This window comes from Pangasianodon hypophthalmus, chromosome 19 (genome assembly GCF_027358585.1).
Source record: "Pangasianodon hypophthalmus isolate fPanHyp1 chromosome 19, fPanHyp1.pri, whole genome shotgun sequence".
Classification (NCBI taxonomy): domain Eukaryota; kingdom Metazoa; phylum Chordata; class Actinopteri; order Siluriformes; family Pangasiidae; genus Pangasianodon; species Pangasianodon hypophthalmus.
The window spans coordinates 15758593-15785469 of record NC_069728.1 but is presented as its reverse complement, the minus strand read 5'-3'; the positions used below and the strand labels follow the sequence as shown (position 1 = coordinate 15785469).

General features: G+C 36.9%; 1 protein-coding gene across 2 annotated transcripts; it reads left to right on the top strand.

Moving 5' to 3' along the window:
• Positions 1–15328: 15328 nt before the first annotated feature.
• On the top strand, positions 15329–26297 carry hsf2 (heat shock transcription factor 2). 2 transcript variants are annotated; one of them, XM_026923586.3, is made up of 13 exons: positions 15329–15545; positions 17849–17957; positions 18059–18186; positions 19238–19362; positions 19491–19566; positions 19671–19732; positions 19920–19998; positions 20336–20451; positions 21365–21622; positions 23055–23157; positions 23260–23315; positions 23478–23538; positions 25557–25720. In XM_026923586.3, the coding sequence occupies exons 1-13, from the start codon at positions 15453–15455 to the stop codon at positions 25566–25568; spliced, it is 1278 nt and encodes a 425-aa protein (XP_026779387.2). In that variant the 5' UTR covers positions 15329–15452; the 3' UTR covers positions 25569–25720. The 2 variants fall into 2 exon arrangements, with proteins under 2 accessions (XP_026779387.2, XP_026779386.2); XM_026923585.3 differs by lacking the exon at positions 23260–23315 and having other exon boundaries at positions 15330–15545; positions 25557–26297.
• The last annotated feature ends 580 nt before the right edge of the window (positions 26298–26877 follow it).

Genomic DNA, 26877 nt, shown 5'->3' with positions numbered 1-26877 from the left:
TTTTTTTTTTTATGTAGAAAAATTTGTTTTTTTTTTAAATACTATTTTGTCTTATTGGATGGCATCTTTGATTTATAGTATTTCTTTACATGTGCCTAGGACTTCTGCACAGTACCGTATATAAAGATATGTAGCCAGTTAGGCTCTTTTCATTCTCTTACTAACATGCTCTCTTGGCATTCCTTCAACCATTATATTACTAAAACTAATAAAATGAATTAGTCTTCATACTCAAGATGAGGCAACGTTAACAGTTTAATACTTCTGTATGCACAGAGCTTGCTCATGTGATTCAGACATAATGAAATGATGTATCTGAGACTGATCTGTACAGCCTATGTGCAAACGACACACTATCGTACCTTATGTATGATGGTCAAAGCCTAGAAGTAGAAGCTATGGGTTTGCTGATAAGTGTCTCCAAACCTTGAAACTGATAACGTGCTATCATAATAGCAGGTGCAATGCTGCAGAAACTACTAATTCCTTTTTTTTTTTAAACTACGCAAGAGAGACAAGCTCGAGGCCATATTATGAAAAGCTCTCTGTCACTGTATCTTTCCCGAAACAAAGAGGCGACTGAGGAAATCTCCAGTAAGCAGAAACTGGACAGATAAAAATTAACCAAATGCTTTGTTATTATTTTGAGGATATGGGCATGTGTAATTATGAAAATCCTCAAACCAGAGGGACGGGTCTTAGGATTTCTACATTGCTTAGAAGCACAAGTTCCAAACCAGCAAACCATAAACTGAAGTCTTCTAGAGTAAGAAGTGGGATTTAGTATAAGACCGGCCTTAGTCTATGTGCAGAAATGCCTGAACATGAACAGCTGTTTATAGAAGAACTCAAACCTGTCTCTTTGTATCATATTGTATTGTATACACGTCCATTATATTGCCACAATACAGAGAGGTTTGTTCTTTTTTTTTTTTTTAACATATCCCTACATGATTTATCCCTCAAGCCCCTCAAGCATATTTAAGTATAATACTGTATGGACATCTCAGATGCATATAAATAAATTCTGAATAATAGACTGGGACTTTAGGGGTTAAAGAGGACATTAATATATATTGTATTAATATATAACAATCACTGTATAATTACTGTGTGTAAGTCACTACAATATTTATTAATATTGTCACTAGAGACAAAGCTCAAGAGTTGGCAAGACTTCACAAAAACTAATAGAAAGAAAATACACATCTAAAGTACTATTCACATGGGATATGTTTTAAGGACACGTGTCTGTTGTTGCCAGAGGACATCTGTAGTTATTACAATTGTTGGTAACACTTTACAGTAGCAGTACATGCATAATCATGCACTAATACCTGAATTAATACTTACTTAAATATGAACTAATGATGAGTTAAGGCATGTACTAATCATGAACTGAACTAATGAAGAGCTAACCTTAACTACGATGTGAGTCTTATGAATTCATGCATGAATAACAACCACCTAAAGCACGTTAGTATATGTTTGTTAGTTAATGTATTAATTGCCTTAACTCATCATTAGTTCATATTTAAGTAAGTATTAATTCAGGTATTAGTGCATGATTATGCATGTACTGTTATTGTAAAGTGTCACTCAATTGTTTTGCATGAGATAAGTGGTCTATGTAAAATCTCAATGAACACATCATTGTTACACCAAGGGTTGTGTTTGTTTAGGTCTTATGGCTGCACAAATAGCATTTGATCATTAGTAGGTCACATGACCATAACATTAACGTAGCCTAAACCTGTGCTAAGACTCAATAACCTACCTAAAAGCCCCAGAAGTGTCGCTTTTCTAACAGGTCCTTTTAAACATCGTCTACAGTTTATTGAGCTGCATTTTAAACTCGGACACTACTTGGTTTTGGTTTGGTTTCAGTAGGAGATGACAGATGTAGAGTGTATTTATACTGATGAAAAAGAGTAAAGCCTCTGTGCCCATGGGATATAATGGAATTTTTACCAAAAATTCAAATGGATATATTATATTACTGGTGTTATTTGTACAGAAGTATGGACAAGATTAAAATCCCATATATGCACTGTTAATAATTACATTACACCACCTTCCCATGTAAAACTGATCAATTCAGAAGAGGATTTAAGACAAATTATATATATTAAAAAAATTGTGTTACTAGCACTTTAGTATAGTACTGTAAATTTAAGTTTGTAATTCAATTATTTCTAACAACAGAATAGTAAACCCTCATTGGCCTCCTGTCTTTTTGGTTTGGTTTGGTTTTAGTGAGAGGTGATAGAAAACATCATTTCCTGGAGTGTCTTTATTCTTGGATTGTCTTTATATATAAAAAAGCTCAAAGTCTCTTTTCCTGTAGGACATGGCAGAATCTTTTGCTACATATTGACCAACTTGTCAGTATATATCTCTATATCTGTCTATCTATCTATCGATGTATGTATATATATACTGTATATATATATATATATATATATATATATATATATATATATATATATATATATATATATATTACCTGGGGTTATTTCTATTTTATAGCAAGTAAATGACAATGTAATCTTTCCCGATGCAGAAAGGCACAAAGGCACAGTCTGTGACATACAGTCATATCCCAGACATACAATACTAATAATTAACACAATAATTATAACAACTTCCTTTGTAAAACTAATCCTGTTTAAATATGGCTAAAGACAACTTATACAAAAAAAAATTCTGGGCCTCATTGGGCATTAAAACAGTTTGTCCTCTCTTTTCCGCACTCATGGCAAAATTGCAGTTGTGCTTTTTGTGCATTATAGACACACGGCTGTGGAATAGTTTATCCTTTTACAGGATCAGATCTTGACACTTTCAAACCCTGCCTTCAGTCTCATTTTATTCTACTCCTTTAATTCTACATATAAATACTGGTCTTCTGTGGTGCGATGTCTTTTTAACTCATTTATTTTATTCCTGTGCAGTCTTTTATTGTGCTTTGGGTTGTTTTTGTGCTTTTATAGTGTCCCATCTTTTATTGTAAGTGGTGCTTTTGAAGTAGTTCATTTTTGGTTCATTGTCGTTTTTGTCCTTTTCATTTTCAGTCCAAGTCCTTTTTGTTTTTAGCTTAAATTAATTCAACCTCATTGGACAACGTCTGCTCTTTTTTAAACATCATTATAAATAAACTTGACTAATTTTGTCACACGTGTAATTACAGTAATTACTGTATCTCATCATGTAGTTACTGGTTAAATAAATTACCAGGTTATACGTAAGGAAATGATGTGGAGACGTAGTATAACAAGAATGGACACACTTTAGCTGTGTAAAAATAATTTAAGCCTTTTTATTATTACTGACCTAAAGAAGGTGTTTCATAAATCAATATTCTCTCTAATGGTGTTGAGATTGACATAATAAGGCCCACTTCAGAGAGCTACAAGGTTTAATTAACATAATCAGATATTACAGTGACCCTGGCAAATCATGTGATGTTGAATGATACTGACTAGAGACGTTTTATTTAAGGAAAAGGGTTTCTTTTGATGCTGCTTTACAACACTCTCTCCTCCCAGATGTATGGCCCTGGTGTGTAAAACTGTGTGGACAGTTTTATATCCTGATGCTCAACAGTGGCTGAGTTTCCTCCTCTAAAGCTGGAGGACACCCAAGTGGATGTGAGCACCTAAAACAGGTTTTTATTGGAGAAAGCAGAACACCCTAAGGGAGTTGGATGTCAAAAAGACAGTTTTAAAAACAGCTTGCTATAGAACATAAATCCACAATGTGGAAGCAGTTTCAAGTGGTTGCTAGTACTTCATACATTCCCATTGAACAGGCGTCATATATTCTAATATTAAAAATACATTAATTGGCATGTTTTTTTGTTTTGTTTTGTTTTGTTTTGTTTTGTTTTGTTTTTTAACAATTGGAGTAACTCTACAGAAATCTCTTGTGGGTTTATGTTCACTGTAAGACAAACTAAGCAAAACATATCATCATCTTTCCCCTATTGATATCCATGTGAGCTGGAGGTATATTGCTGCATGTTAGAATGAGTGAGATTATGTGAAAATGTGAGTCTCTTCTTCCCTGAGCAGGCCAGGGCATGCAACTCTGGGTGGATTAAAGTTGTAGTGGCAGATATGAGGAGCAACTCAGGGGGCCAAGCACCATATGACATAAAACATTTCAACCAATGATAAAAAGAATATGTAGAATGTCACATTTCTCTGCAAATACTCACAAAGAGGTGTAGCCTTCATATACAGGTAAATGAATATTTGAGATAAACACTGTATCTAAAATACAAAGTTTAAATATTATAAAGTAAGAAATAAAACACTCGAGGATGTACTGTTATAGGGAAAGTGACAGTGTAGTGTTATGTGCGAAGCAGAGTTACTGTTACTACTCTGAAGTTGATTATTTTCCTATAACAGCATATTCCAAAGTGTGTTATTCCTCTAATGCCGCAGGATTTAATTTTTTTTTTTATTATTATTTTCTATCCTTTTTTAGTTACATTGTAGAACTCCACAAATCAAGTTAGTTCCTGTTATCACTTACATTATAGCAGCTATAAGCAGTTGCTCCCTAACCAGCCTCTCTTTTTCAATAAGACACAGCATGTCATGTAACTGAGAAGCTGTGCAAAGCCCTCTGTCTTGAAGACTTTCCTGTGGTGGAAAACCAAAAGTTATAGCCTTACAAAGTGCTGACTTAATGCTGACATGCCTTCCATAAATGCTATATAAATAACTCATTGAAAACTTCACCATAACTATGATTACATTTTGGGTTTTTTTTTTGTTTTTTTTTTTGCAAAGAACAGTTTTTAATCTTTATTATTATGCTCAAATTATGTAGCATGTCTGCCATACAAGTCCCTGTGAATTAGATGTTACTATAAAAATGATAACATATCAGAATGAGTGCATTAATATAAACCTGTGATTTAAATGAACAGCTGAAACTGTTGTTAGAGCTGCTGTTATAGAAAATGAATAACTTATTAATGAATAACTTACATAAATTGTTTGGCAAGAAACTTTTCTTTATGTTCTGTCTTGTTGCAGAGACTCATGGCTGGCGTTCTGGGGGGAAAAAAGGAAATAAACCACTCATATTATCACAGTAAAAATATTTTTCCTATTTTTTCAAGAGTATAAACAAGCACTCTACTGAGCTTTTGCATTTTTATTTATTTGCTGTCCAATTTCCTTGGATGACGGATAAGTCAAAATTTCATCTAGAATTTTTTTAATTTAATTTTTTTTTAACTTTTTAATTTTAGTTTATTATACAATCAGCTGACACCCTTGAAAAAAAAAATCACCTAGCCCTACCCAAATATAAAACTATGCAAACTATGCAAAAAAGGCATCGACCTATATGATTACTGTAAGATCGACCTTTAAGATTACTTTACGATTACTCTACTCTAAGAACTGTCTACACTTTACTAAGATTAATAAGAAGTCTGAAACCTTCATCATATCTACCTGCACAAATACTTAATGCAATACTCAGCACACACGGCTCTCGGTTTGCGGTCTCCCATAGACGTTTTCGTCATTATAGCCTGTAGTCGGTTGGCCATTCCTGTGTATTTACAACCCCTGTGTTTATGGCTAAGTGCTGAATTTGCATCAAGACACGACGGGAGTCTTAAACCTGGCATCACCAAATGCCTGCTTCTGAATCCGCTCTTTGTACTGCATCTTTGAATGGAGAGGAGATGCATATTACTTCCCTATAACCACAATGAGAACCACCTGGCAAAGGTAAAGTCTTGTAACTCTGTTCTCCACTTCTTCTTGTGTGTGTGTGTGTGTGTGTGTGTGAGGGGCTGCTCTTCATCCTTCCAAAAACTCTTTTTTTTCATGGAATTTTTATCACCAGAAAGGCATGTGGCAAAAAAAACAGCTTATTTTTCTTTTTCTTCTTCTTCTTTTTCCCCCCCATTTCTATTACACTGGAGTCATGTAACAGTGTTAAGCAGCATGTCCCTGTGGCCTAGTGACACCACTAAGTGTTTTCTAAGCCATAAAACACAAGGAAAAAACTGATCCAAGAGCACATTAACATATATTCCAGGTGGTGCTGAAAGCTTGGCTGCATTATTTCTTTATTTACTTTTATTATACTTGGCATGCTGGGATGCAGGCCTTACTATGGACTGAAGCAAAGTACAAGCAGGCTGATTTGCCTCTTTGTTTAGTCGCTGAAGGGAAGAAATTTGTGAGAAACTTGAAACAAGCTGCAGAGGGAAATTTTCAGACATATAGATCATATGCACCGTGTGCGTGTGCAATACGCAGTAATTCACCCGTCTGAAACTGAAACGGTTACATGTGAATATCACACTGCAATCCTGCGTTATGCTTTAACGAGGTTTCAGACAGAGCAGGTGTTACAAGATACAGTATCTCAGGAATGATATCAGCTTTCCAAGCCTGGTGTCATCGAGAACAAATCACTGTTTTGGCTTCACACTGTGGGAGAGCATGCAGATACCCCCCTGAACGGACTTGCTAATAACATAAATACAAACCAGATGCTCACCTGTAGCAGTGTCTGTCTCAGTTCTGCGAACAAATACCATTTTTGATAGAAACCGTAAACCCTTAATAGGATAGATCCTATTAAAGAACAACTCTCTATGCTCATTAGCAAACTGCAATAACTACCAACACTTAAACTAGCAAGCCAAGTCGTATGCAAGCACCTAGCACCTGAAAGCAATTTGGGTCTCGTGTTTATATTATAACCATTATTCCTTGCATGTTTACAGATTTACAGATTATAATTTGATATAAAGCTCTTTGGCTGCAATATAAAATTAAAACATTTTAAACATTTTAATGAGGCCCAATGTTGCTTCAGTAACTTCTAGAGTCAACATTTTGCCACATAGATGAGCTGAGCAATGGCATGAACATTTGGGGGGGGAAAAAATCACAGTGTAAAAGCAACCCTAACATGGCTGCACTTTTAACCCTTAACTCCACTGAGAGGAACCAGATTCAAAACAGAACCCGTCCTCTTCTGGGTGACACTGGATAGTGGGATTATATATCATTCGGTGTAAAGAGTAAGGACAAACAATACTAAATGTGTTGAAAGGATGTCCATATTGTGAATAACAGTCCTGGAATGAGCACAGGACAGTGTTTATGATTAAAGCAGCAGTTCTTAGGTACACTTAGGTGCATTTCTGGCCAAACCATTCCTTTACATTGTGTAATATATCAAAGAAATTGCCTTTGAACAACAAAATTTTCCTTTAAGTACAATCAACACTGTAGCTGACAAAGTTGATGAGAAAATTTATTTTTCAGTAGATCTTCTGTGAGTAAAAAAGAAAACACTTGGGAGTCTGTTGTTATAGGAAAGTAATCAAGGACAGCATAGTGTGATGTTACTCAGCAGAGTTGCTGTTAGCACCTCGAAGTTGATTATTTCTTATAACAGCATGTTCCAAAGTGTTTTATTCCTCTTACACCACAGCAATTTACCAATGATTACAATTTTTAATTTATTATTGAATGACATGCCATGCTGTTGACTATTTATTGTGGAACACCTCTCAGACAAGTTAATTCCTGTTATCACTGTTATAGGAGCTATAAACAGACGTTCCTTCACCAGCCTCTCTTTTTTCTTCCTCATGAAGTTAATACAGTTTGTCGTGTTAATACAAACCAGAAGCTTCTGACCAATCAGAATTGAGAATTCAGCAACACTGTGCTATGAATTAAATCCTCAAGCAAATCTGAATATCATACCTCTTGTTCAATCTTAATAATCAGACAGCTATGAGGTTTTTTTTTTTTTCGCATGTATTAACTTTCCCAAAGGAAAGAATTACTCCATTGCCCTGACAACCTTATCCTTCAACCTCCTCAGAATTTGATCTCGGGTGCTTGTTCACATGGCACTCCGTTTTCTCAAGCTCTAGGCTCTTTAACATGAGCGTAAATGGGCACACACATCTTTTATAGATTTTGGCTTGTGTGTTGTCTCTAGTTGTTTCCAAGTCTCACCAAGCTGAAGGAGAAGAAGTGGATTAAAAAAAAAAAAAAAAAAAACTTCCTTGAACTAAAGGAAACAAATGCATTTGAATATTTGTCTTTTACATCCAAATGTAACAGTGTTGCAGTTTCTTCTTTGATTAGATCATTTTTTATTAGTAATATAGAAATGCTAATCATGTTAATACAGGCCCATTCAGCTTCTTCAGTTTTACTTAATCAGAGATGTTTGAAGCGGTATTAGAAACTCTCTCCTTTGGGCGAATACATGCCATCTGCACCAGCATTCCTCATCTAAATGTTTCTGAACACAATAAAATGAAATTCTGAAATGAAATTAATAACAATAATAACAACAATAATAATAATAATAATAATAATAATAATAATAATAATAATAATGCTCAGCTCAGCAGCAATATATTTTTAATAAATAATATATATTTCTTTGGTCTTGGTCTTAGACCTCAAGATTAATCAAATAATGAGAGTGAACAACAACAATAAAACGAGTGTCCAAGTTCTGCATCCAATGGAAAATATCGATTCATTCCAGCCTTTTTTTTTTTTTTTTTTTTTTTTTTTGCTAGGGTTTGCTAGTGAGTCAGAAAGTGAGTATGCAGCTCTGCAACCAATACCTAAACACACTGGAACCAAGGAGTAGGCATTATTAAAGAATGTTTCAGTAAAAGCTTTACTGCGGCAAAGATACCAAAATCAGTCTACAGTGCAACTTATTTTACACATATTAGTGAATTAGTATTAGTCCACATTCTGTATGGGTGTATGGAAACATGCTTCTGACTACTGAACCATACTGAGTTGTGAGAAGTGAGTCTAAGACACTGCTAAAAGAAATCTAAAAAGGAATCACATTGTTGTTTGATGGAAATGGCACCATTCTAGAAAAAGTAACCAAGAATTGTTTACAGCAGCAGTGAGAGGAATCTGGGGTTTGAAGTGTTTAAAGCAGGAGTCAGCATTTCCGGTGCCAGCTGGTCAGCATAGTTTAGTGAGTTTCCCTCTCAAAGACACTCGATTCAGCTCACTAGTAAATGAGCAGGTTTGATTTATAATCAGACTTGAACCTGATGACCCCTGCTTTAAAACCACTAAATGTTACTTCACATAAACCCTTTTATAGCACAGGGCTGCTGAATTCTCGATTCTGATTGGTCAGCTTAATTTTCTATAACAGCTGTAATTTAAATCACAGGTTTATATTAATGTGCTTGTTCTAATCATTATCATTATGATTTCTATATCAGCAGCCAATTCACAGAGACCTATACACAACTGTGGCTTGTAATCTACGTTTAATAATAAACAGATTTTGTGTTGTTTTTTTAACAAAGAAAAATCCTATAATTGTTGGTATGGTGAATTTGTCTGTGAGGAGTCATATATTTAACATTTATAGAAGGAGTCTCCAGTGTCAGTGGTTTGTAACAGTTATTTTTCTGTCATTTATGACCACCGTTGTGTAGATAATTGCTCAGGTATGATTGACGTGGTTACCATAATTCCAAAAGGGCAGGACTTGTTGTGATGTTGTTTATGTTCATGATGTCAAAAGAAATGAAAATGGCAAAAAAGTATGTACAGGTCATAGGTTAAGCACTCACTGTGCATGTCCAGCATGCCATTTTGTATTAACGGCATTTCGTTGTGGGTTGAAAATGTTTGAGAAATTAACTTAATTTGAAACTGCATTAATGGGTGAGTGAATCAGCAAGTTAGTGACTCAATGAGTGAGTCGGTGAGTGACTCATTGGGTAAATGAAAGTGAATAAGTGAATAGATGAGTTAGTGAGTGCATGAATCAGCAAGTCAGTGACTCAGGGAGTGATTGGATAAGTGAATGACAAATTTTTAGAAAGCCAGTAATTCAGTGAGTGAGTCAGTGAGTGAGACAGTGAGTGAATCAGCAAGTCAGGGATTCAGTGAGTGAGTCAGTGAGTGAGTCAGTGAGTGAGTCAGTGAGTGAGTCAGTGAGTGAAACAGAACGTCAGTGATTTAGTGAGTGAGTCAGTGAGTGAGACAGTGAGTGAATCAGCAAATCAGGGATTCAGTGAGTGAGTCAGTGAGTGAGACAGTGAGTGAATGAGAACTTCAGTGATTTAGTGAGTGAGTCAGTGAGTGGCTCACTGAGTAAATGAGAGTGAATGAGTGAATAACTAATTCAGAAAGTCAGTAATTCAGTAAATTAGTCAGTGAGTAAATTAGAGTGCATGAATGAATGGATGAGTGAGTGAAAGTCAGTGATTCAGTGAGTGAGTTAGTGAGTGAGTCAGTGAGTGGCTCACTGAGTAAGCTGAAGTGAAAGCATGAGTAGATGAGTGAATCAGCAAGTCAGTGATTGAGTGATTGAGTCAGTGACTGACTCATTGAGTAAATGAGAGTAAATGAGTGAGTGAGTGAATGAACAAATCACTGATTCAGTGAGCGAGTCAGTGACTAAATGAGAGAGAATGAATGAGTGGATGAGTGAGGAATGAATCAGTAAGAGACTCATTTAGTTAGACAGAAATACAGGTCCATGTGGTGCTTCACATCTATATATGCTTTGTAGTACTCCAGCAACAAAGGGCCTTTCAGTTAATTGTTAGAAAGCAAATATTTTTCTCATCCACTGTCTTAGAGAATAGTTGAAAAAAGTCAACTGAAGAATAGCACCTTTCTTTTTACCTGGAAATTCCCCTCTCCCATCCAAATTCACTGAAATCCTCGTGTCCATAATCTCTCTGCCTGAGAATCTAAGAACATCCTAATTACAGCCATTTAAAAAGGACTCGGTGACATCTTTTGATGTAATATTACCGTCTGTCCTGATTAGCTGTGCACTTGTCAACCTCATTTTCCTCACACACATTTAAACGGTACAGACGAGCATAGTGGCTAATGGTCTCGCAGTTCTCTTCTTTAAGCTTTGTTAAATTGAGTTAAGCTTTATTAAATTAGGTAAATAGTGAGTTCTCTGTGGACATGTGGATACCTCTTTCTGGGAAGGGGTTAGTCTGAACAAAATATCTTTCTGTTTTTTTTTTTTTTTTTTAAGAGGGCTGTTTTAGGACTGGGGTGTCAAACTCCAGAGAGAACCTACAGAGATTTGTGTGTTTCTTTCTTCTAACACAGCAAAGGCAGTTCATGGAGGCCTCGATTATTAAGGCTGCTTTCACACTTGCCTTTTTTTTTTTTTTGCCCAGAAAAAAAGTGTTGGTCAGAGTGCCTTTGAGTTCACATGAAAAAAAAGGCTCATGCAACACGGCCACTGTAACCATAACAACCGATCCTAGCTAATATCAGCTAACTAACTAGCTTTGCTATCTACAGGGTGTCCCAAAAGTCTCCATACATAGGGGGAATTAACACTTTTTAGCAAAATGTCTTCAAAAATTTTCATACTTAGTTTATATATGTTTTTCAGATGTCTTTAAGAATGCCTTTGACAAAAGAAGAACGTATTGAAATCATTCTCATGGCTGGGTGGTGAAGGTTGTGATGGACTTTAACAGGAAACATGGCAAGCACATCACACACGACACTGTTGCTGAACTTATTAACACATTCAAAAAGACTGGAAATGTTGCAGACCAACCGGGAAGTGGACATCCATGAAAAGCCACTGACAAAAGCACGACCGATGTGGTGCTGGCGTACATCGTCCCCTATGTATGGAGACTTTTGGGACACCCTGTAGATTAGATGAATTATTATCAGTAATACAGATACTTATATTACAACGTTGTAATATTGGCAATGAAATATTTTCTATTTCAGTTTCAACGCGATAAATCTCCTCATATTTGCTCACTAACAAGACTAACTTTTCACGGGCACTTTGTCCTCCTGGTTTATTTTTCTTGCTTGGCTCCTGACTTGCAACCTGATTGGAAGGGGGCAAAACTCAGGCAGCAAAGACTCAGGAAGCAGAGCTTATTTAATTGCAGCCACTTCCCATAGGATTACATGCTAAAGATTCACCTGCTGTTCAAAGTAAAGTGGGCAGTGCCATGGCACAGCAGGTAGAATTGTTGCTTCACAGCTCCAGGGTCCCTGGTCTGACCCCTATGTTCTCTCCATGTTTACATGGAGTTTACTCCATGGGGTCTCCACTTTTCTTCCACCTCCCAGAAAACATGACAGTAGGTGAATGAGTTATGATAATTGCCCTTTACCTGTAAATGTGTTTATGGTGCCCAGAAAAGGACCAGGATAAAGTGCTTACTGGGGATGAATGAAAGAGTGATTTAAAGTAAAGGAAAGTAAAGGCACAGCATTTAACCAGTGGACTAGACTTTAGGTTTTTCATAGAAATATCTCTGGTTCTTAAAGTTATCTGGATGGCGTAAATATATAAAGACAAACATACATGGCAACTCTGGGGCATCTGCATGGGTATTAAGTCTATAAAAATTACACATACAGTTTATGTGCTTATGCATCTAAAGTAAAAGTAAATGATTGCTGTATTATCGAAGTAACAATTTATTAAATGTATTCAATTTCAAAGAGAGAATTAGCAGATAAGCAGTAGTTCTGCGCCATTACTCTCTAGAATTGGTAAATACCCCAACTTCATTCAGTACCTCACTCTGCCATTGTCCACCAGTTTTCATTTACGTTATTACAACATCATCTCAACCATTCATGTCTAAATGTGTGCTTGTTCATGTCTAATAAGTGCTTGTACTGTCAATGTCTGAATCTGAGTCTCGTCGAGCAGTTCAATGCCCAGTGTACCCAGTGTAACTGTGCAAATGACAAATAAATGACTCTTGACTCTTGATAAACTGATATACAGTTGAAGATGGTTGCTTATTGAGAAAGTATATTATCCAATGCTGTCCTCTAGTGTTACTTTTATGTAATGACGCTTTCACAGTGCTGCAGTAGGTGTGAAAATAAGGATGTAAGGTGCAGACCCATAAACATAGCTGTTAACAAAAAGCTATCTGTCAGTAAAATATACCAACAAGTCTAAGCATTCATTCATATCATGTGACACAGCTTGCTGCATACGTCCATTCATCCATTATTCTTCAATGACCACTTTAACCTGGTCAGGGCCCTGAGCTCAAGATCAAACTGGAATCCAGTGAGCTGTGAGATGGCAGGGCTTCCTGGTGCGCTACCATGCTGCCCTTTAATGCTTCACAATACAGTTATATAGTGGGTTTCATGATTATCAACTTTCCCTTAAAAGGGTAATCAAAATGGCAGCATTATCCTTTCAGCTGCTCCCATTAGGGGTTGCCACAGCAGATCACCTTCCATTGTGACAGGTTTTATGCTGGATGTACCTTCCAGATACAACCCTCCCCATTTACCCAGGCTTGAGAACAGCACTGCATATGCACCCCCACTGGCTGGGGTTGGCACCCACCATGGGCCCATGAGCCTAGGATCAAGAGACCCATGCTTTACTAACTGAGCTGAGCTTGAGCTTCCAAACTAACCATCTTTGGCTCTTCACATTCCTCACACTGTTTTTGTAATCTAGCCTATACTCTGCACTAACTGACTAGCGATGGTCCTAGCTTAGGCACAGACAACACAGTATGAACATTTTTCTGTACATCACAATGAAAGTTAAGCCACCAATAATTTGAAGTGATGTTACAGAAGCTAGGAGCAACCAAACAAGTCATGTCACTGAGACTGAAATTTGCTGAGAATGGCCAAAAACAGCGATAAAAAGGCAGTCTGTGTAAAAATGTCTAAAACAAGGCTGCTAAGTGCAGTTTTTGTTTTGACACAATGACTATCATGCTTTGATCTGGTTGTTAGATAGCTAAGATGGCACTTTTTTCAACCAAGAAGGAAACTTCTTGAAGGTTAGTTGGAGGATGGGGGCATTGATCCCACTACCTCTCGCATGCGAAGCGAGCGCTCTACCACTTGAGCTAATCCCCCCTTACAGTGTGGTGGTCAAGTAGATGAGAGCATTGGTGCCAGTGTGCTCAGCGTACAAGCCTCTACACAGGAGTCTGTGAACTACCGGGAACTGCATGCTGGCTCTGGGCCTTGGCCCTAACCTTTCCGCTCTTCTTGCTGATCAGGTGATTCTATGACCCCACCAAAACAAACAAACAAAAATGTGCTGTAGTGAATGGACATAATTCTAGTTATAATCAGGTAACAGCTGTCAAACTGTCAGTGATGCTCCTGCACTGTCACATCATCACCAAAACAGAAAAGTGTCGAAAAGTTTTAAAATGATTACATGATCTAATAAAAAGAGATTAATAACAAGAAATTTAGCCAATACAACTCAGTGATTGGTTCCCCACCGATGTGAGCATGGATAGAGATCGATCCGGTGAAGAGATGATTATTTGGCTGATGTGAGAATGATGTGCATGCTGATGATCAAAATGAGACTCATTTCCTATTGCAAACTTATAATTGTTTAAAATTTGTTTCTCTGTAAATAGATGAGGTTATAAACGTATAAAGGTGGGCACAGTGTCTTTCAGTGGAAACCTTTAAAAGTGGTTTTCTCCTTTTCACTAAAATATTCAAACCTTCACTTTGACTATGATATATGCAAAAGAGAAAGGTATTTCAGCACAGTCAGCAAAATTTCAACTGGGTTTTTCATTGTAATATATGCAAATGAGAGAGGTATTTCAGCAAAGTCTGTAGTTTTCAGAACTATATATTGCAAAAAAAAAAAAGTAAATTAAAAAAAAGTCAAAATTTCATCTTGGTTTTCCCAGGCCACCACTCACAAACTGTACGCCATAAACACTGTAAAATCCACAGAATCACAGAGAAGACCTGATTTAATAAAAACACATTTTATGACATTAATTATATAAAGTTTTATAGGATTTGTTGAAAGCTGCTGAATCACTCGACTTCACCCGACTCCATTTTTAAAAAATTGAGTAACATGTACATAAACAGTATAAGGATGTATAAACAGTTTAACAAATACAATTGTTAAGGGTAATAAATATTATTACACAAAGACATGAAAAAAGTACATGCCTGAACAGTCTGAGTAGCTTTCTGATTTTTTCTATTTTTTATTTTTTGTTTTTTTGAGAGCCAGATTGATTCAACATAATGTATCACTTCCTTTTTAAACACTGAAAATCATGGTTTCTTTCCTTATGGATATGGAATTTAGCTATTAAAAGAATAAAATATTGATGAAATATGTGTGTGTTATGTGTGTGTCTGTCTCTGTGACTTGCACCTTCACCACACATCATTGCAGAGTCAAGCCCAGTTGCACAACCTACACGTGTGGAATGCACGCGTCCGTGACGTCACTCCGCGGATAACCAATCACATCGCCTCCAAATCTGAACAGGAAGTGGTGTCAATGTGTGCGTCGTTATTTTCACTGCTGCTAGTGTTTTTGTCCTTAAAAAAAAAGAGCTAGCCTGCTAACAAAAACACGGGATTTTTTGGGTCTGTTCAGGGAACAAAATGAAACATAACTCTAATGTTCCTGCATTTCTCACCAAGCTGTGGACTCTGGTGGAAGATTCCGACACTAATGAATTCATTTGCTGGAGTCAGGTTAGATTAAACAGCTCTCTGAGGAGAGCAACTTCACCGTTAGCTATAGCATTGCTAGCTGCTAGCTAAGCCATACCACATATTTATCTACTAACATCAGTTATCTACGGATCAATAATCCACTGCATGCTGCGAATTTCTTTTTCTCTTAGCTCGTTTAGCTAGTAACGATTATTTACATGATGTTTGTTTGTATTGCGCTAGCTAACAGGCCAGCTAGCTAACGGTATACACAGAATAAAGTGCCTAATGTATCCTCTTATTATTATTATGATTATTATGATTATTTTTTTTTAACTTATTCAGTTTATTTTGCTGTTTTATAGCTTACCAAGTCATAGTTTTTGCATTACAAGGGAAATGAATTACCTAGCTATCTACCTAGCTAAGAAACTAGTTACGCAATAAACTAATTTACATATTCAGTGGCTCATTTGCATATCATAACTTGTTACATGAAAACACTTTGAATTGAATAAAATTGAGCTTTATCTAAATAGAAAATATTAGAAATAGGAAAGTTTGGGATTGAGACAACCTCCCTCAGACGGTTGTTTATAAAATCTGATTAAATTCTAGGGATAAATTTATGTATTTATAAGTATAAAACTTAGATCCAGATTTCCAGATTAGTGTTTATTTATATACTTCTGTAAAGCTGCTTTGTGAAAATGGACATTGTTAAAAGTGTTATATAGTGTATATAACATATAGCGTTATATGCTATATAATATATGTATATAACGTATATTATATAGTGTTATATATAAATAGAATTGAATGAATTGAAATACTGCATGTGTGAACGCACTCGGAAATACAGTCAATCATAAATATTAATAATGGCTTATTCGTGGATCGTTATCATTATCCTGATATAACAGCCAAGAGCAGTGTGATTTCAACATTTCTACTATACGTAACTCAGTAACTTAACTTTCTGCTCATTCTTATCATTTATTAATAAGTAACATGACCTTATTTACTCATTACAGCTTGTTCACTTTTGTTGACTTTGTACCCTATACAGTTTTTTTTTTCTTTTCTTTTTGACTGTCGTGAAGCAATCTTTTGCATGGATGCCAGTTCTGATGCAGACAACAATTACACGTCATAAAAGAATTCCATGGAAAAGAGTTGAAACGAATAGTTTCAGAACGTATAATGTGACGTGCTCACCAGCAGGTGATTCAGTGGCACTGCACCCAGAGACTGCCGATGGCAAAGTTCCGGCAGTGTGAAATAGTTTTATTAATCTCTCTGTGTGTGAGCTCAGCTATAACACTCGAAACAAATCCTCCAATAGGAAGACTGCATGGGATGACGATTGCTGCGATTGCTGTGGTGGCTTTGAGGCTGCGGTTGCCACGAGCAGTTTTGTACTCAGGACTCCATCAGTGGACAGTGGATAGGTTTTACAAACTGGACTTCTCGTGAAAACTGTGATGAATTTACTGGTTGCATAATTGCACTATTTGTCACTATAGTACGCAGTTAGAAGGGATTTATTTATAATTGCACTATCCGTTAGCACCCAGATGAGGATGGGTTCCCATTCTGGGTCTGGTTCCTCTCAAGGTTTCTTCCTCGTATCGTTTCAGGGAGTTTTTCCTCACCACCATCGCCTCTGGCTTGCTTATTAGGGATAAATTCACATATTTACAATTTTGATTTAAACTTTGGTTTAATTTAATTTGAATCTGTTTATTTGTGTAAAGCTGCTTTGTGACAATGTCCATTGTTAAAAGTGCTATACAGGTAAAATTGAATTGAATTGAATTGAAAAACTCATGGGACAGCTACAAATACTGTAATGGTAGTGATGAAACTTAAAAAAAAATGTGTTGATGGAAAGAATAGTATCATCAAGCTCACTTTGAATAATGTTTTTGTTTACGCGAGTCCGATTTCTGCATGATACCAGATCAGGCTGATTGATGACATAAGCAAAATTAGTAATCACCTTTAATCTCAGGTTTAACGTTAGAAGATTATCGTAAAAACGTACATTTTGTACAGTGTGCTGAGTAATTATCTTAAAAGTCACTGTAATCGGACAATGACAGTTAAACAGGCTTAAAGCAAATACATGAACGAATCTCGGAGTGTAGTGGTGGCATCATGCTTTATTTCACTAAAACAGGTATCAGGACATATTTAAGTTACTGCTGAAATTCATAGGAAGTGCATTAAGCAAGTGTGGGTTTGTTAAACTTCATTCGGGTGAAACTGTAATTGAAGTGCTGACCAGGGTGTGTAGATTTGCTTTGCTTACTAATAGACGTGATCTTCCTTTCTTACAGGAGGGTAACAGTTTCCTCGTGCTGGATGAGCAACGGTTCGCGAAAGAAATCCTGCCAAAGTTTTTTAAGCACAATAACATGGCCAGTTTTGTCCGACAGCTGAACATGTGTAAGGGAACTCTCTTAGTGTGCACTGTAATTATGTTATCCATTTGTGTTGTCTGTAATTCAGGCAAAATAAAAAACATTAAGTTTGATTTCTTTCCACAGACGGCTTTCGCAAGGTGATGCACATTGACACCGGCATAGTGAAGCAAGAACGGGATGGACCGGTTGAATTCCAGCATCCTTACTTTCAGAACGGCCGAGACGATTTACTGGAGAACATAAAGAGAAAGGTTGGTTAGGAGTGTTAGAGTTGAATTCATGGAAGTTATAAGCGAGTTAATATTAATTTACAAGCTATCTCCGGTGATGCTTGAGATTGATTCGGCATATCTAACGTATGAAAATGGATTATAGTAGGTTCTTGATTAGTAGCCAGTTTAGTTATAGTTGCAGTATTAGTCCCAATAAAACCTGAGGTGACTGACAGAGAGAACAAAAAATTTCTATGAAATGTTCAGAATGTGTAGAAATATGCAGATTTGATCAGTTCTCTTTCTACCAAGTACTACCAAAAATAAAACACTTAGAGGACTGCCGTTACAGGAAAGTAATCACCAACAGGATGTAAAGTGGTCCAACATAGAACAAAGCTAGTGGTACCACTCACAGTTGATTATTTTCCTATAACAGCACATCTCAAAGTGTTTTACTCCTCTTCCAACACAGACGTTTGCCAACAGTTCACATTTTTGATCTATTAAAGAATAACGCATCATACTTATACATTTATAACTACATTTAAAGTTATGGAACCTTCTCAAAACAAGTTAGTTCCTGTTGTTGCCTACGTTAGAGCAGCTATGAACAGTTTATCACTCACCAGCCTCTTCTCTTTTCTCACTGTTGAGGTTCAAGACAAAAAACACAGCTTGTCATGTTACAGAATAACTGCAAAGCCCAACGTCGCAATCCTGAGCACTTTTCCATGTTGGAAAATTCAAAGTTACAGCATTAAATCTGCATTTTACATGCACTGAAACTGGATTCCATAAATGACCTTATTTGCTGAATATTGTTTGCTTTTGCTGTCTTAGCCTCTCATTCCCCCCTCCATAGTCGTATTGATGTTTTTAAATGCTAGGAAATATGAAGGTCCTTGTACTGTTTTTTTTCATTGATGCAAGGAATTAATTTACGTATGCAAAACTCAGTTAAATGCATCTCAGAGAGTGGTTCATTCATATGCTTCTGAGATTAAGCTGAGGACAAAGTAAACTGTGTTATGTAGGTTTTACAGTCTGTGCACTTACTCTGTGTCCAAACATTGCATCCATGTATTAGGTGTCCAATACCAGGCCAGAAGACAGCAAACTGAGGCAAGAGGATCTGTCCAAAATTCTGTCTAGTGTTCAAACTGTGCACGACAAACAGGAAAACATGGACGCCAGGCTTGCCACTTTGAAACGGTAAATAAACTTTTTGTAATAATGAATCTCTCCATGCAATTCCATGTATTATTGCATAAGCGTACCATGATATAATAATAATCATCATGAGCGTGTCTCTTATTATTTCGTGTCATCGTTTTGTTCAGTGAGAACGAGGCTCTGTGGAGGGAGATGTCAGATCTCAGGCAGAAGCATGCGCAACAGCAACATGCTATAAAAGAGGTACATCAAGTACAATCAGAATTGTTGGAAATTGTTAAAAAATGTATGATTGGATGAAGTGCATGATGTTCAGACTATCATGTTTTTCTTTTTCTTTATGTTAGCTTGTGCAGTTCATCCTCACGCTGGTCCAGAATAACCGTGTGCTAAACTTGAAACGCAAGAGGTAGCTTTAGATTTTACATCCTTTTATATCCTGTTATATCCTTTTATATCATTTTATATCATTTTGTTTCTTTTATAGCTTAATTCTGCCTGCTACCAAGAAAGTTAGACCTTTTATACATGTTTTTTTAGTGTATTCTGTCTAGACTCCTGGTTTATTTCTCTTTTTTTCTCGCTGTCACAACCAGGCCTCTGCTATTGAGCAGCAATGGAAAGAAGTCAAAATTCATTTCGCAGATCTACGAGGAACCAGTGGACCACGGCAACGTATGTATCCTTCCACCAAACTGTCTTGTGCTGCGTTCACATCATGCAGTTGAAGTGGCACAAGTTTTGATAATGATTTTAACTGTGTAAAACACTATGTCATGAGGACTGGAGACTTTTCCAGGATGCTGAAGGAACGAATTGGCTCTGCAAATGCAAAATAACAATTAGCCTTAATATAAAACCCTAAAGAGTTTAATAAACCCTATAATAAACCCTATTGTACACTTTCAGATTTCTGACTTGTACCTGCATAAGACTTAAGTGGCGAGAGTTATTATCATCTCTCTCTCTCTCTCTCTCTCTCTCTCTCTCTCTCTCTCTCTCTCTCTATCAGTCTGCAGTGAGTGGTCTGACGAACAACACTGACGTTGCCGATGACGTCATCATCTGTGATATCACGAACGGAGACGCAGAAGTCACAGTGGACACAACGAGAGTGGTAGATGAGGGGTAAGCTGTGGGTGTTTGTGCGTGTCTTTGTGTGTGTATTTTGAGTTTATTCCAAATCAAAATGCAGCTCTTTATCTTTTTACATTTACTGTGTTTGGCAGACAACTTTATCTCGACTTACAGAAGTCGTCTCCATCAAAAACATATCCTCAGAGTCTGATGGTTTTAACAACAAATCATTGGTCAGAAAATGATAATAAATCAAGAATTAAACGGATGCACTCCTGAGACCTTCTGTGCTACTATTTGCTCCTGTGTTACTTTTGCTGCAGTGAACTGTTTGTGGAAAAGCTAGAAACAGGGAAATTCACTTATATAGTTTTCTTGTACGCAAAGGTAACGTCAGGATAATGATTGAAATGTTTGATGTAAAATTCACACTAACACACGTCTAGCTGTACAAAATGTTCCAAAAAATATCTTCTTTTTTTTTCTTTTTTCTTTAAAAGATTAGTCATTATTTGGTTACCTGCCACGACTGATGCAGCTCATCCAGAGCCACAAGGCTTAAACATTTAAAGAAATCAAAGGGAAAAGCTTCCCATACTAACTTCCTTTATCTATTTGTTTCATTCTTGCTAATTTCCTGATCAATGATTTGTTGTTAAGACCATTAAAAGCTTAATATTTTGCCATTTTGGGCTTGGCCCATTTTTTTTTTCTGCCCAGGAGTGTAGATGTTTTACTTTGTTTAAAATGAGAGGTTAGAAATGAAGCTACTACTCATTGTCATACCTACATAAAGTTGAAAAAAATCTCAATTCAAATTTTAGTTGTGACAGTCATCATAATCGCAGCTCTGTGTTGCGTTAAAAAAATAAGTGTCAGTTTGTCACATTGTCACTTACAAATGCGTAATTATATATATATATATATATATATATATACATATAATTTTTTTTTTTTTCTGTAGGGATGCTGAAATAGTTGAGGTAGACTGTGACAACAGCGAGACCACGGAAAAGGTGAGCACAAATGGACAAATATCAACAGACAATACTCTTCAAACTGAAGGTGAAACATCCAGAAGCTCGGTCGGCATCCAACCAACCTGCAGCGCGTTGCAGTTAAACCATTGTTCAGCTCTGAGTCAGGAGGACCCTGTGAAGATGATGGACTCCATCCTCAATGAGAGCGGCACCATTTCTCAGAACATTAACCTTTTGGGCAAGTAAGTCAGAAATAGACTTTATCCATTACAGATAGCTTTATACACCTTCGCCTGTGCCAGAGCCAGGGCTTGTTCAGAAAACTAGTGAACCTGTTTAACGGTTTGGTTCTCAACCCAGTAGTACCTGCCCCGCCATTCTGAGAGCCAAACCATCACACATCACATCAATCAGATGTGGAAGATTTCTAAAGCATACCAGAGACAATGGGCCTCATTTATCAAGCTGGATACGAACAGATGTATTCGTTTGTACAAGCATATACAAACAAATTTGTTATTCATGAAAAAATCCCATAAATTCGGAAATCTGTTCATGCTCCTGAGTGTGTGTAAAATTTACACATAAGAAGAATAACTCATGTACCTCCACGTTATCAAATTCAAATCATATAATTTGCATGGATTGCTGCACTTTTATATATGTTTAAATTAAATTACTTATTTTTATGACTTTTACAGCATTTAGCAGATGCCCTTATCCAGAATGACTTGTGGAAGTGCTTTGGAGTCTCTATCAAAAACACATCCTCATGCTAGTTCACTGGGTCAGGGACTAAGAGTACCATCAATCAAATTTTGAAAAAAGCAGTTATTTTATATTGGCATTAATTAAGGAAAATGAAAACTAAAGAAAGCAAGCCAGAAATTAAGACAAATAAATCTAATCATTCAATTATAACAATTGTATAAACGGAGGACAGGCCAGTCTGTCCGCGTGTAGCCATAAGCTGTAAACAAATGCGTCAGTTGATGGAAGATTCAGTTCTTGCTTATTATTATTATTAATATTAATATTATATATTATTAAGTATATTTTTGGCATAGAAGTGAGTCAAAATAACGTCCACTTCTGCCTTTACCCTAATTGTTCATTTTGTGCTGCCAGCTGTCTGGGCACTTTTATGGAGATTTGTGGGCGTCACTACATTCAGATGAGCTGTGTCAGGAATGTGCTTTGCACTTTACAGGTGATCAACATACTCACGTGAAAAAGAAGGACATCAGCATTTCCAAAACTTTTGTTAAATCCGGCACAAAATTTTACTCTGGTTTGGCTTATGCAAACATTTACATGCAACTTCACTAATTGATAAATGAAGCCCAAAATGAGTAGAGACGGGCAACTATGTAAAATATGAATGGGGCAGCGTGTAACTCTCAGCATGATGCCTGCATAGCATAGGTCCCGCACCTCAATAGAAGAGGAGCCAGTCGACTTGTTGGTAAAGATGTCAGTAGAAAACACCTGACTTATTAGATTCTTACATTGACACATGTTAAGGTGTTTTTCTCTCCCAATTCAAACAGATAAGAGTGAAGGAGTTTTTTACTTCAGGCTTGTAGAACATAATTTACCAATTTAACTTGAATCCAAATGCTAAGTTGCAGTAAGTATAGCATTGTTTATAAAACGATATGATCTCTTGAACAGAGTGGAGCTGATGGACTACCTAGACAGTATTGACTGCAGCTTGGAAGACTTTCAGGCCATGCTGTATGGAAAGCAGTTCTCCATTGACTCCGGCATTCTAGAGGTTTGTGTTTGTGATGGTGCTTATGAGCTGATATCTGTCCAATCATCTCTTATGTTGCACTTCCGTTAGAAGCACCTCTCTGTTCATTTTCATTTTCCTTAGTGTCACAGTTTCATATTGTGTACAGATCTCATGATTTCGTCGCCTGCTCTGATACAGTGAGTCCTGTCCATTAGGCTTTTCATATAACCGAAGTCCAGCATGAAAAAAAAACCAAACTTTAATTTGAGTGATGTGTGCTTCTGATGAGTCACTGTGTGCTTCTGATGTCATGACCTTACCGATTCATCTTTATCATCTGCTTGTGATCTTTGCTACAGGAAACCAGCTCAAAAGGTGGAAATGTTTCTGCTAAGACCAAGACTGAGAATTACAATGCAGGTAATTGTTAACATATTCCTCATCTGGAGCCTTCTCTGGCCAAAGGCTGTTATCTTTCATATTATTTTTCAAATCAACTCATCACGAATGAACTGTGTCATGAATTTAAACTGGAAAGGCTGGTGCAGCATAAAATATTTAAATCTGCAGTGCTGTGGCCTTTCAGAACCTGCATTTGTATTTACAATTGTTCATTCAACAGACACTTTTTCTTGTAAGCGACATACAAAATGAGACATAATACAGTGCAAGTATAGAGCTGAACAGTCTGGGATTAAAGTGATCACTGGGCCAAAATTAAATTTACACCCCCTTAGACATGTTGGGTGTCTAAATGTTGCTTTTATTTGTGCATTGGACCTACATTGTTATTCTTTAAAAAAAAAATAAATAAAATCTTATATAACTACCTGTACTCGAGTAGTTACTTGGATGATTTTACTTTACTTTAGCTCTAGTCTGATGTAAAAAAAATTTCATTAGAAGGTAGAGCCAGATTTCTGCCATATTTAAGCAAATAAGAACAATCAATTGTCAAAATATTGCAAAATATCACTTGCCATTTAAAGCTGAAAGAGTCGGCTCTTATTGGTAAATTGAGCCAAATGATTTGACTCATTATAAAGAGTCAGAATTCCCATCACTATTGTAAATGCATTAGTTGAATTATTTCCAAAATCATTTCTCACGACATCCTGAGACATTGGGCCTCATTTATGAAGCTGGATACAACTGAATTTATTCGTATACTGTTCATGTAAGCATTTACAGAAGAAATTTGGTATTCATGAAAATCTAGTAATTTAGGAAAAACGTTTGTGTCCTATGGTTAACTAATGTAAACCTTGATTGACTGACTTCAAATCATATAAAGCTGGGTTTAAGCTGTTATAGGGATTTTAAGCTGTCAAGTTTATATAGCTTATGAATTTTAATTAACACACATCTAATGAATATTTTATGAAACCCAGTCTTTTCATTCAGGTAATATTAAATATAAAAAAAGTACTGAATGCAAGCAAACATAAATTCATAAATTAATACAAATAAGACGAGTCATTCAGTTAAGAATGTGCTGTATAAAAGGAGGGCAGGTGGCAAAGACTCGGGCGGTGTGTAAGTCTGTTCTGTTTTCCACGGCATCTTCTTTTAATGCTGTGCAGCACTTTATTAGAGCCAACACTAAGTGGACAATGATGTGATATGGTACGTCTCAAGCTGTAGTGTGCCGCATGTCCCCTAGTGTGCCATCACAAGGCTTCCTATGACACTCACATGCCCAACGCGGCACTGGGGAGGGCTCATCGGCGCATTCTGGCCTTCAGCCTCCAAGATACTTTACTTTCAATAAAAAAAAAAAAGAAGTGGTTTCCCTGCGTTATGTGCTTGGCGTCCACGATCACCTGGGTATGCTAGGTTTTTCCTTAGTTTTATGTCAACTAAGGAATTCACTTAATTCACATCTAATTCATCTTTAATTTCTATAATTCGGCTTCAGATTTTGGCCATTTCAGGTGTGTAGATGTAAGTCAAAATAATTTTCATTTATTCCTCTGAGAAAGTCTTTTTTTTTTTTTTTTTCCTCTTAACTTCATTTTGGCTGTGTGAACTTTGCCTTTTAGGGAGTTCTGTAGGTTTCACCAAATACAGATCAGCTGTGCTGTACACGTGCCTGCTAATTTGTGGGTGATTGGGTGACTTTGGCTTGTGCACACTATTGATAAACTATTGATAAATGAGGCCCATTGTCAGAAACCAGATAAGCAACACCATATGAGGCAAGTGTATGAGGATTTGTTTCACTTGGTTGCTAGAAGCCTAATAGCTCCAAGGCAAAACGTCAGGCAGTAAACACATCTTGGCTGACTGACTACATTTTAAAGAAAATATGTACATTTTCATTTTGGCCAAAATATCACTTTAACGGCCAAAAGTGATCTTTAGGCAGTGCTGGAATTTTAACTCATAACCTGATGATGATCAGCATAGAACCTTAAACGTAATTGCTCCTGTTTCAGATAAACAGTTGATTCAGTACACCAGCTGTCCCCTGCTGGCCTTCCTGGATGGTTGCAGTCCTCTCCCCTCGGTTGCAGAACCACAGCCTGAAGGTCTAGACCAGGCTTCAGTGAGGCAGAACACAGAAGACACTGTGGACCTCCTGCAGTCATCCCTGCAGACAGAAGAGGCTCCTCGCAGCTCAATGATCCGCCTAGAGCCCCTCACTGAGGCAGAGGCCAGTGAAGCCACACTCTTCTATCTGTGTGAACTGGACTCAGACCTGCCTCCTGCTGACCCGCCCCAACTCGACGTCTAATGAAGGGAAAGAAGCAAAAAGGACCAGATGATGTTTTTTTTTTGTACATATTCATCAAAATGATGATCTATTTATTTGATGCAATTTTTGGTACATTTCTTGTCACCTTGAATTATGACATTCCATTATGTCACATCTGCTTTTTGATCTTGTTCACTGTTAATAAATAAACAAGGGTTACATTGCAGCAAGTTTGTTACATGAGATTGTAGCTTTTCTTATTTTGTGTTTTCTTTGTCCTTTTTTATATTGAATTCTGTGACTTCGAGATTGGTTTGGGTTAGTCATGTGACATGGTATAGAAGTGCCTGCGCTCAGATCTCTGTACATAACAGTACTCTTATTAGTTCAATAATGTTCTGAAAGTACAGTGATTTGCCTTTCTCTTTATGCTTTGTCAGTATCCCAAGCTTGTCAATGATATTAAAAAAATTGCAAAGAATTCAAGCCTATCATCATTGCTGTGTTGTTGTGCAAATCCTAAAATCAGAAAACTGTTTGTAAAGTCACAGACCTAAACTGACTTGCATTAGAGTCAGTTCGTATGATTTGGTGGCTGTATTATCTGAAAGCTTCTGAAAGCTACCTGATAGGAGCAGCCATCACTCACTGAAACTGGGGCTGTCATTATTGTAAATATAACATGTACCACAAACACTCTTGACCACTCCTCTTCCCGCAGACTCCCTTGACCAATCCTGTCCTCTTCCTCAGGTACTCTTAACCATTCTGCTTGCTCCCGCAGACACTCTTGGCCAATCTCGCAATCTTACGCAGACACTCTCTTAACCATCCCGCTAAATTCCGCACACTCTTGACCAGCCAGCCATCTTCCACAGACACGCAAATAATTTTGACCATTCATTGCCCTCATATGCAAACTCTTGATCATCCCACTTGCTCCTGCAGACACTCTTGACCATCTCACCCTCTTCCGTCGACACTCTTAAGTTTACCATCCTGCCCACTCCTACACACTCTTGACCAATCCCACTTGCTCCTGCAGACACTGTTGACCAGTC

What these genes read in the sequence shown, in the direction of transcription:
- hsf2 (XM_026923585.3), top strand. Translation starts at nt 15,453, where the DNA reads ATGAAACATAACTCTAATGTTCCTGCATTTCTCACCAAGCTGTGGACT. An exon ending in ACGAGAGTGGTAGATGAGGG is followed by an intron (nt 20,452 to 21,364) that starts GTAAGCTGTGGG and finishes TTTTTTCTGTAG; the next exon opens with GGATGCTGAAATAGTTGAGG. An exon ending in TTGACTCCGGCATTCTAGAG is followed by an intron (nt 23,158 to 23,477) that starts GTTTGTGTTTGT and finishes TCTTTGCTACAG; the next exon opens with GAAACCAGCTCAAAAGGTGG.